The sequence below is a fragment of the Desmodus rotundus genome, chromosome 3 (genome assembly GCF_022682495.2).
Source record: "Desmodus rotundus isolate HL8 chromosome 3, HLdesRot8A.1, whole genome shotgun sequence".
NCBI lineage: Eukaryota > Metazoa > Chordata > Mammalia > Chiroptera > Phyllostomidae > Desmodus > Desmodus rotundus.
Window position 1 is genome coordinate 190,103,544 of NC_071389.1, and position 12,247 is coordinate 190,115,790.

The window sequence follows — 12,247 nt, forward strand, 5'->3', positions numbered from 1 at the left end:
TTTTGCTTGGCCCTTAAGCTCTTTTCTGGCATGTAGTTATCGTAGGGTTACTGCCAAGTTGAACTCGGTGCCTGTGCTGTATGTATACCCTGCCCCTCTTTCCAGCGTGAACTGTAAATTACTGCATTTTCCTATTTCTTATAAATAAAACAGCCATTAGTCTTTGTCTTTTGCAATGTTAACTTTCTTTCACTTGACTTGATTATTCAGTTAATAGCCCATTTTTAGTCTAAATTAATCTGTTAATCATCACCTGAATCTTACCAGTGGTAAATACTTGAAAACCTCAGCTCATTAAATTGTTGTGATAAGCACTGATGGTGGAGAGAACACTAGATGTCAAATCTACATGCAGGCTTATTATTTCAATCAGAAAAACAAGCCTTCTTCAAGATACTCCTACTGGCTGAGATCTTTAATTACAGGTTTTGTTCTTGGAAATGTATAATTTTAGCTATTACTGTGTACCATCATCTCATTTAATAAAACACCACTGAAGTACAGAGGGTGTTATCCCCATTTTATGTGTAATGAAACTAAAGCTGAGAAAAACCAGAGTAACTTGCCAAGATCTCACAGGTAAAAAATAGCAAAGTGAAGTCTCTCGGGCTGCAACTCATATACTCTGTTATGCCATGGAGCCTCTTACTAAATTGTATGATAACACTATATGTGGCACATGTACTGTAGTTATAATGTTAAATAACACTCATTATTTATGTCCTTCTAGAGCAACACATATACACTATCTCATTTAATTAAATTCCCCCAGACAACACTGTGAAGTAGGTACTGTCATACCCATTTTATAGGTTTAAGAAATTAAAGAATTTCACCGATTTGGTCAAAGTCATACAACTAAATAAATAGGACCTGGGAATTAAACCCAGAGCTTTAAAGACCTAGTGAATAGGTCTTTAATAATACTCTCTAGCACACAGGGCTTCAAAGATGCCACACTTGGTATGTGTATGTGTATGTGTATATATTCAGCATATTTGACAGCATCTTTGTACCTGTGGCCGAAAAAGAAATATATCAGACAAATCCTGCCCCTGCGAAAGCTGATAAGAGAGATAAGAAGTCTCCATAAATATAATTTCAGGTCAGAGGTATTGAGTGCTATAAAAGTGGTAAGATTAAGTACTCTGGATTTAGAGGTGGCATAGGTTACTTCCTGCTAGGAGATGGCAAAGAAGATAACATTTGCTTTAAAGATAGAGATGATTTGGGAAAGTTAAGATTTGAGAAGACATTCTAAAAACAGGAAATAACATGAGAAAAGCGTACAGGTTCACACAGATAATAGAGAGTAGGTGTTTTGGCCTGCTGGATCAAGGATATTGTAACATAAGTAGTTGAGTATGAGTTTTAGAGACATGAATTATGGGTGAGTCTGACCCCTTCCTAGGTAATGAGTTTGGATGCACTTTATTTGAGCTGTCCACTGTGGGACAGTTAAAGAGAAATGTCTGCCAGAGAATAACATTTTCTTTTTGCTGCCAATTTTAGGAAGTGAGTCCCCTCTCTTGAATGAATGATAATACCATCAACCAAGTTGTCCAAGTTAGAAACTTGAGAGGCTCTTTGCCTCCTCTTTCTTCTCTACCCTAGATATCCAATAAGTCATTCCACTTATCATTCAGTCAATTCCACTTTCTTAAAATTCTCTAAGCTTTCCACTTCTCTGCCTTATTTTAGACCTCAATCATTTCTCACCTTCGTCACTATTTCCGCTCTGTCCCCTTTCTCATCCATTCTCTGTATTACTGTCAGTGATATTTCCAAAGCACAGATCTAATGTCATTCCCCTACTTAACACTTTGCAGTAAGTTTCCCCACTTCCCTCTGGATTAAATCCAAACTCTTCATTGTCTTCCATGGACTAGTATATCTCCTCTCTAAAAGTAAAAGAAAATATGCCAACAAACTGGACAACCTGGACAAAAGTGGATAAATTCCTAGAAACATACACTCTTCCAAAAATAAATCAGGAGGAATCAGAGAATCTGAACAGACAGATTACACCTAGTGAAACTGAAGCAGTAATCAAAACTCTCCCAACAAACAAAAGCCCCGGACAAGATGGCTTCACAGGGGAGTTTGTCCAAACATTCTGAGAACACCTCTCCCTCTCAAACTGTTTCCTAAAATTCAAGAGGAGAGAAGGCTCCCAGACTCATTTTACGAGGCCAGCATTACCCTAATTCCAAAAGTAGATAAAAACACTACAACGAAAGAAAATTATAGGCCAATATTGCTGATGAACATAGATGCTAGAATTCTCAACAAAACATTAGCAAACCCAGTACAGCAATACATCAAAAAGACCATACACCATGATCAAGTGGGGTTTATTCTGGGAGTGCAAGGATGGTGCAACATTCTCAAATCAATAAATGTGATCACCACATAAACAAAATGAAGGATAAAAAACCACATGATTATATCAATAGATGCAGAAAAGCTTTTGGTAAAATCCAGCAGCCATTTATGATAAAAAACTCTCAGCAAAGTGGGAATAAAGGGAACATACCTAAACACAATAAAGGCCATGTATGATAAACCCACTGCCAGCATCATACTCAACAGGCACAAACTACAAGCATTACCCTTAAGATCGGGAACAAGACAGGGATTCTGCTTTCACCTCTCTTATTTAACGTAGTACTGGAATCAGCAATAGCCACAGCAGTCAGACAAGAAGAAGAAATAAACGGCATCCAAAATGGGGAAAAAAATAACGAAAAGGAAAACCTCTCTTGGTCTTAATTCCCTCTTGTTACTATCCTATTTCTCTGTTTCTGTTACAGCCACATGTCTTGAGAAGTATGTGCTTTTCTTTTCACTTTGTCACCTCCCAAATAAATACTCTCAGGAAACTGCTTTTATTAAGGCCATTGATGATCTAGCATTTCCAGATCCTTATGCTGCTTGATCTTTTGAAACAGCTGACTAGTCCCTTTATAAAATACATTTCTGTCTTGTCTTCCAAAACATCACACTCCTAGATTTCTTCTTGCCTTTCTAGTTGATATCTTTTAATCTTCTTTATCAGTTTCTTCTCCTCCTCCAGCCTCTTAAATGTTGGCATTTTTCAGAGCTCTGTCTTAGTCCTTTTTTTCTGTATATTTTTCTCTAGGTGGTCTCATCCATCCTCATAGCTCCAAATATCTATACCCATATAAATCATCAGGCATAGCGCTTACTGATGGCTACTTTGGGCTCCAGCCACATATATTGAACTTCATATTTGACATCTCCCTAGGCATCACAAACTTAATGTTTTCATGCAAAATTTCCCCCCAAGCCTGTTCTTCCTCCTGTCGTCATCCCTTCTCAATAAATGGCAGTACACTGCTTAAGCCAGAAACCTCCCTCTCCCTAACAAATAGCAAGTATTTTCAATTTTTCCCCAAAACTGCATGTCACATCCATCAATCTCTTTCCCTCTCCACTGCTTCTGCTCTGGTTGTAGCTGCTTTTATTCCCCTCCAGTTCGTTTGCACACAGTAGCCAGTGTGATTTATCAAAATTTTAATTGGGTTGTTACTCTCCTTTGCTTAAACTTTCTGGACTCTGCTGTATTTCACGCTAGAGACTTACTGAGAACAGGAGTAATTTAATACTACATTCATTTAAATTTATGTTTATAAGGACTCCATAGCAATGTGGGGAAATGCTTATAGTTAAAGTTAAATTTGAAAGTCATAGAACAAAATTATATACACATGATGATTGCAACTCTGTATGTTAAAATAATATAGCTACTGATTATCAAATTGACTAAGGGTAAACTCGTCTATCCATGGCATATAAAATATACTAGCTAGTATAATTATGAATATTTTTCTATTTTCTTTAGTGGTTTGATTCACTTTACATTTTAAAGAACATATATATTTAAGTAATTTAAACTCTTCAGAAAAAAAGAACTTTATATGAAGACACACAATTTCTGCTACTCATGTGAAAAGACTTTTTTACCCAATGAGGCAAACCATCCTATAATACAGTCACAAAAATAGCCTTTTTTTTCTTTTTAGAGAGAGACTGAAACATCGATTTGTGTTCCCCTTACTCATGCGTTCACTGGTTGCTTCTCGTGTGTGCCCTGACTGGGGATCGAACCCGCAACCTTGACGTATTGGGGCAACGCTCTAACCACCTGAACTACCCAGCCAGGGCCACAAAAATAGCCTTTACTAGGTCTCTTTCTTAGAAAGGAAAAATGTCAAGACAACATTAATAGACCTCTACTACAGCTGTTGATTTGGGGAATTTCTTAATGCTAGTTGCTTTGCTTAGGGCTACAGATTACAAAGAAATAAAACATTATAATAGTCACCATTAAAACAGTGCTTATTATGTCCCAGAGTCTATTTCACAACAGCCCTGTAAGATGTAAGCATTGTCATTCCCATTTTACAAATGAGAAAGTGAGGGTCAAAGAAGTTAACATGTTTTAATCACACAGTGATAGAGCAGGGATTAAACCCTGGTCTTCCTTATTCAAAATCCATTGCAGTACCTTTTCTTTTCTCACTTAAAAAAATGTCCTTTTCCTTTCCACTTGCGGCAAGATTTTGGTAGTTGAGGCAAACTCATAAAAAGAAAACTAACAGGAAGAATGTGCTGAATACCAAATGATTGCTACAAATTGTAGTTTGAGTTTTCCTGGGAAAGAAAAAATGTTGGGGATGTAAGTGATGAGGGAAAACTTTATATCAAAAGTGAATTTTAATCTTAGCTTTGGGGAATGGTTAAAACTTAAATCGTCCAAGAGGGAGAAGGACTGATGCATGTAGAAGGGGAGGCAGTTAGAAAGCAAAGAAGCTCAATGTGAGAAAACTTGGAAAGGAACATAGCTAAAGAGAAGGGTTCAGTAGGGGAATACTATGAAAGAGAAGACTTGAAAAGCAGGTTAGAGGATCCTAAATGCTAAGATGAGGACATTGAGATTTTATCTTACAGTAACATGTAAAAGATAACCTGTGCTGAATGAACACTTACCACATGCATGGCACTATTCCAAGTACTATACATGGGTGATGTTATTTAACTCCTACAGTAAATAAGACCCAGAGGGGTAAGTAACTTGCCAACTTCACACTGTTAGAAGATGGTAGAAGAGGCAATGTTTGAACACAAGCAATTTAAATCCAGAACCCCTGCTCTTAATTACAACACTGTTCTGGTTCTAGAGTCCATGGTAAATTGAACAAGTTTCAAGCCCATGATTCCTGACCTTAAACAAGAAATATGCTTAACATTTCTGGTAATAATTAACATTTAAGAAAGGTAATATGACCAGACAATTATGACATCTCATTCCTATTCCTGCCACCCAAATACATCATCTTCAGCATGGGACAGTCAAGGAGAAGTTAAAGTATTTGTGCTAATTGCTTTCCACTCTGCCCACTTTCTTATGCTTATCCAGTCAGTTACTCCCAGTTTACCACTATCCCCTAACATCCAAGTTCCATCATTCCATTGTTAACCATAGTTCAGTGGTTCTCAGAGTGGGGCTCCTAAACCAGCAGCCCCAGCATCAACTGGGAGCTTGTTAAAAGTTCCAGTTCTGCAGCCTAATTCCAGGCTTACTGAATCAGAAACTCGGGGAGAGGTGCAACAGTCTGGGTTTTAACAATCCCTTTAGGTGATTTTGATGCATGCTGAAGTTTGAGAACCACTGCTCTAGTGTATTCTAATATTTTAGTTCAGGATTAAACTACTAAACCTTTTTGGCAATACCTGATATTGACATTGGGGAACAATTTGGAATCTTACTCTTGAGTTTAGGCTGCTGGGTTTTGCACTCTAACTTTGTGGAAATAACCATGGCTTACTAAGCCAACAAGTGTCTTTAAAAGGCCTTTTCTCAGGTGCTTTGATTTTTAGTAATTTGTAAGCATACCTAACCTTTGCTTTATGACTTTAGTTTATTCCTGAAAACTTGAACTCTAAGTGAAAAGTTATTAATATCAGGAAATATTTTTATTAATTTTAATGGAAAAAAGTATGTGTTTCATGATTATCTGAGATAATTTGTAGATTAAAAAACGTATCAGTTGAACAATGAAAACAGATTTGTAGAAATGATACTTTGAAAGTAAATAAAAATAATTTTACCTAAAATGTAATAATAGTGTATTGTACTTGCTTACAAAGGAAGAGAAGACTTTCTATTGGTGACTGGTGAAGGAGGCATACAAAGGAGTTACTCTTTGGAAAGTGCTGGAGGGTCAGGTTGTAGGTAGACTGTAAGGCAGGGAACTTTGGGAGTTCATAGTTTTCTTGCACTTAAAAATAGTTGCAGCACACCTGGACCAGCTACTGGGATACAGAAGAAACAGAGCCTCTGGTCTCAAGGAGGAGTCTGGAGAAGGAGTGTGGTGCCCCAACAGCTCATTCCATAAAAAGGCAAAAACAAAGTGCTGTTGCAGGCACAAACAGAAAAAAAGCAAAGGAGGGAGGGGCTGGGGCGGCTTATAGACCCATCAGATCTCGAACTGAGCCTTAGAAAAAGAGTGGGGTTCTGACTGGCTGACATGGTAGCGTGCCATGCTGAAGAACAGGGGGAAATGGCTCCCCACATATGGTTAGGGTACTGGAAGTCAGTTTGGAGCACTTGGAAAAGGGAAGGCAGACATCAGTAGGAAAGAGGGCACAGGGTTCATTTTATCCAAATTCTGTCGGCAACAGTGAGCTTTAGAAAGTGAAGAGAGCAGGGCATGTTTTAAGGAGAGTAAAATCAATGAAAAAAATACTCATATCACAGAAAAATACCATTAGGGCAAAATACAGGAAAACTTTGAAACAAGTAGTATGCACACTCAACAGATGGAGAAATTGTAAAAAATACTACTTCTTCAGTCTTCTTGCTTGGTGTATATGCAAAGCAAACTTTTCTGATTCCTCCAAATGTGATACACAATTTATTAATTTGTTCTTTATAATATTCTCTGAATAGGAATTACTGTATTGAGTAAAGCAATGTCTACTAAATATCACCTCATTTTTGTATTTTGAGTATGTCTTTGATTTTTTAAAAAAGTTGTAATACAAAAAAGGGTGGGGGTGTCATTGTCTAAGAAGTAGTATTACTTTTCAAGAAACACTATAGCCAAAAGCTACCTAACAGTCACTATGTGACATGAGTCTGTAATGAGAAATGACATGTTTAAGAAAACTGCTTTAAAACTAGATTGATTGAAAACTTTTAAAACTAGAATTCTTGTCTTTGGTGGCTAGTTGATCTCCTAGAAGCCCTTAGATGAGGCAGTTTTTAACTCTAAATTTTGTAGGCACCTCTAATTGCTTTCATGTAGCCGTCTTATGTCCCAGAGTTTTACAATCCATTTTTTTTTATAACTTGGGCTATTCCAATTTATATTCATGCTTTGCTCTTTTTCTTTCTTGAGTCTGAAGGCAGAGGATGAAAGGAGCCATGCTGCCTATAGATTTTTTCATTGTTGATTTTGGTTTAGAAAGGAAGGTATATAGAACTCCAAATTCACATATATAGTATTTTATAATACTTGATTCCATATTTCTTAACTGTAAATGTGGCTGGTTTCTCTTTTGAGTAAAATTATGTGGAACAAAGGTTGTAGGAGTCCACCTCCAGGACTGTAATGCATAAGAAGTATGTACAATTTTGTTAAGGTGGTGTGTCTTGAATGTCAAAGATTTGAAATTGGAGAAAATTTTTCCTGTTTCACGTATTTTTAATAATGGACACATTATACTTTATCCTACCCCCAAATTGCATTTATTTTATTACATTTTTTAAAATATTTATTTACATTTAGAGAGAGGGGTAAGGAAGGAGAAATAGAGGGAGAGAAATATCAGTGTGTGGTTGCCTCTCATGCGCCCCCACTGGGGACCTGGCCTGCAACCCAGGCATGTGCCCTGACTGGGAATCAAACTGGCAACCGTTTGGTTTGCAGCTTGCGCTCAACCCACTGAGCTACACCATCCAGGGCTAATTTTTAAAATGATTTAATAATATTAAAACATTAAATGAAAGACCCTTCTAGTTATCAGTTATGGCAGATACAGAATTGATATTGTTACAAAATTGTTTTTTTAGCTTGTCAGGTTAATTTCCTTCCTACTTCCATTTACAGAACATAGTACGTTTTAATTTGGCTTCATTTCCACAGCTGTATGACTAGGATCTATTGAGAAGGTGCATACAGCCTAGGATTTCTGCCAAAATCATAATGATTGACCCGCAGATAGGCTTTTTTTTTTTTTAAAGAGTTAAAGTCTTGCAGAGCGGAGAGGGTATGGGGGGTGGGTAAATGGTAATGGAAAATATATAATAAAAAATTATATAAAGTCTGATGATAGGTTAATAAAAACCTTGTATCAGTCATAATTGTTGCTGCTGTTTTTATAAAATGTAACGGGTACAGAAATGGTTAGCAGTGGAATGGTTATACCAGCTTGCTCCATACATAAGGCATATATGCTTGAGAGATCCAGACCTGCGGTTTATTTATTTATGGAGAAAAAAGCTGAGTATTGAATTTTGAGAGAATGATCAGTGGTTCTTAAATTTGGCAATGATAGAAATAACTATTTTTCAAAAAATTCAAGAGAAAGTATACTTTGGGTTCATCTTAAAAGAATTATTTCTGATGTAGTAGTAGTAAAATTTGGAACCAGGACTGCTACATTTGTCTGTGTAATCTGTGTTATACACCAAGAGAAAGGAGAACTAAGATCTTGCCCACACTCTGAGCTTCCCAAGCCATCCATGTGCACTGGCGTGGGCTGCCAGAGGAAGAGGGCTTGCTTTGTTTGTTTGTAATTGGTCCACCCAGTAGGAACACTATTTTGCAGTTATTTGGCCTGGAGAGGTGCACCTTTTTGTAAGTGGCTAAAAGGTATCTACATGCTAGGTAAGACCATTTTGAAACCCAACTTAGCATAATTTTTGGCATTTTTGTCTGCAGAAGATCTTTGGGTGACACCCAATGATTAAATGTTATTACATGTTAGCTAAAGAGGTCTAAGATTTATAAAACATGGGCTACAAATTCAGAAGAATTCTGAAGTATAAATTCAGAAATAGCATAGCTAAAATTCAGCAGAAATGCATACTTTTAAAAGTCTCTTTACAAAAACCTGTACTTGTGAGCAATTGTGAACCAAATCTCAAGACATTAATCTTTACTTCTGGGAAGGGAACAGCTATAATTCAGACTGATTGCCTTCAGTACTGATATTATATGTAGTTTGATGTTAAAAATCCATTGATAACAAAGCTATTTGAGAAATTTGAAACTAGTCAACTTAAAAGAGAATAAGAGATTTTATAGAAAGAAGATTGACCAGAAGTTAGGAAACTCACACTCTAGCTCTTACTACCCCACTAATTCACTCTGGCCCAGTATAAGCAACTAAACCTCTCTAGTCCTCAATTTCTGTGTCTGTAAAGTGAAAGACATGTACCAAATACACGGTCTCTGTCAATCCTAATGTTTTGTGATTTAAAAATGATAAAAATCTTGTCTAGCCAGATCTTGAACCACTATTAAATACATCATTCTATTTTAAATCATTTAAGCCAAATAATGATTTTTGTTTTCTCATTCTTGTTTTTCAGAAACTCTGTGAAGGCATATTTAAAGTTCTTGTAAAGGACATGCCAACAACATGTCAAGTGTCCTGCCTGGAAGTTCTCCGCATTCTCTCCAGAGACAAAAAGGTTTTAGTTCCTGTAACAACCAAGGAAAATATGCAGATACTGCTGCGACTAGCGAAGCTAAATGACTCAGATGATTCTTTGGAGAAGGTGTCAGAGTTCCCAGTTATTGTGGAGTCATTAAAATGTCTGTGTAACATAGTGTTCAACAGTCAGATGGCACAGCAGCTCAGCCTGGAACTTAACCTTGCTGCAAAGCTCTGTAACCTCCTGAGAAAGTGCAAGGACCGAAAGTTTATCAGTGACATTAAGTGCTTTGACTTGCGCTTGCTCTTCCTCCTGTCACTTTTGCACACTGACATCAGGTCACAATTGCGCTATGAGCTCCAGGGACTACCGCTGCTAACCCAGATCTTGGAAAGTGCCTTTAGCATCAAGTGGACCGATGAGTATGAATCGGCCATAGACCATAATGGACCTCCTCTCTCACCTCAGGAGACAGACTGTGCCATTGAGGCCCTCAAAGCTCTCTTCAATGTGACAGTAGACAGTTGGAAGGTGCATAAAGAGGTAAGTTTAAGAAGGGTATTATCTACTATAGAATTTAATTGGTCTGGGACATCCTTTAGAGCTGCCTGCAAGGGAGAAATGCTAAGTTGGGAAATGGAAAAAATTTCCAGTTCCCCCATTAATCAGTTATATGCTCAAGATTAATTTCTTAACCATTATAAGTCTTATTATTTCCATTTGTGTAACACTTATAGAAGAATAGGGTGAAGATGAACTACTGTTTTTATAAGATGCCAAATATAGCTCCTTTTCTGAGTTGTACTATCAGGTGTTTTTTCTTTTTTAAGAGTGCCTCTTTCAGGTATAAGGTTTAAATTATAAGATTTGAGGGGGAACAAAATAATGTGGTTCATAAAGGTATAGGCATTTTTTGTGGTTGACATCTTAAAAGTTAAGAGAAATCAGGCCAATTGAAATTGATCAATCAGAATTGATGTCTGCTGAGAAGAGTAAAAGATGCTGTATCTTGTGTCATCCCAGTCTCCTGGAGTGTTACTTTATGGTGTTAGATAACAATCAGAAGTGTAGGACTACAGCTAGATATCCGTGCTTGTACACAGTCCTAGAAAATAAGCATAATTACATGAGAGTATGGGAAAGGTTATTTTAAACCACTTGACCTATTTCTAAACTAAGATCATTTTCTGTGGCTCGGACTGTCCAGCAACCCAAAGTGAGGCAGAATTGATAGTTTATGTTTGAGTACCCACAAGAACAATATGTTAAACAAGAAACATAGTTTAAGTAAGTCAACAATTTTAAGTGAAGCAGATGTAAACTTTTTTTCCTTGCTTCTAGAATCTTAACATTTCACATTTACCCTCTCTCCTTAACCTTAAATAACTGGTGAAAGTAAGCCTCTGCCTTTAAAAAATAAAAAGAAAAGAAACATTTTGGTGCTGGAGCAAATTATCTTTTCTGACAATTGACTTTCAGACTTAGGTTAACATGTTAGTGTGTCCATTTGAAGTAGTTCTCACCATGAATAAAGATCCATTTTTGCCAGCAGTGCCTGAACTGAAGGAGTAGGGGGCACTGGGTGGAGGGGACAAAGGAGGAAAAATCAGGACAACTGTAATAGCATAATCAATAAAATATAATTTTAAAAAAGAAATAATTTTCTCAGTGCATTGCTATAGTGGGAGTAGGCAAGCTTCTGAGTTGTAAAGCGCAAATAGGTCTATATTTTGAAACCAAATGTTTGAAGATCAGTTCTAACAGCTATTTTAGATGACCATGGTATGGTCAGTTTTTCCTGGGACTTGGCAATAAAAAGATGTGAAAAGTCACATGCTCCATTTATGCTTTGAAACCAAATATTTGAAAGTATTTAAAATGTTATGTCTCTATGCCTTTTTGGTACCTTCTATGGTTATTTTTCTTACACTGTTTTGGTGTTTTTAAGTTTTCCATTTAATTGCAAGAACTCTTCTGAGACTTGGTTTGCCATTGTTGGAACTCCTGTTATATAAATTGTGCCCCAAATGGTAGCTCACATTGCTCAGATTCATGGCAAAAAAGGCTGCACATCAGTATACGTAGGGATGACATGTAATAAATATCAGTAAATTGAGATTAGTTCTCATTAGTGGGGCTGAAAGAAGCTTTATAAAATGCTGATGTGGCAAATTCTCATTCTGTGTTATAGGATGTTTATTCTCTGAAAGGTAAACGAGAGAGGATCAATAGTCCCGAAGTAGGCCTCTCAGCAGACCTAGTGCCTCTTGTGAGTTGTAAATCAGATGAAACAGCCATTATAAAATGTACCCCATTAATGTGACTCTGGGCCATTATACAGTTATCAGAAATTTAAACAGTATTGAAAACAGGATTTTGCCAACCCATTTAGGCAAGTGTGGGAAAGGTTATTTTAAGCCACTTGAGTCTCCTTGAGTTTCAAACTCAAATTCTTGTGACTATTTAGTCAATCATTCAGTCAGTCAACAAATACTTATGGATACTTGCTAGGTATAATGCTTTGTGTTATGTAACATGTTGGCAATAATAGGGGTA

The 12,247-nt window shown here is 36.8% G+C and overlaps 1 protein-coding gene across 7 annotated transcripts in view; it reads left to right on the forward strand.

Annotated features, from left to right (window-relative positions):
* RIC8B (RIC8 guanine nucleotide exchange factor B) overlaps positions 1 to 12,247 on the forward strand; it is a 102,594-nt gene that overhangs the window by 24,756 nt on the left and 65,591 nt on the right. For all 7 annotated transcript variants that reach the window (XR_006653804.3, XR_006653805.3, XM_045186810.3 and 4 more), the window contains one exon: positions 9,626 to 10,234. Coding sequence is in view for 5 of the 7 variants with exons in the window: in XM_045186810.3 (XP_045042745.1) it covers positions 9,626 to 10,234 (609 nt within the window). In the remaining 2 variants the exon portion in view is untranslated. The remainder of the gene's footprint in view (positions 1 to 9,625; positions 10,235 to 12,247) is intronic.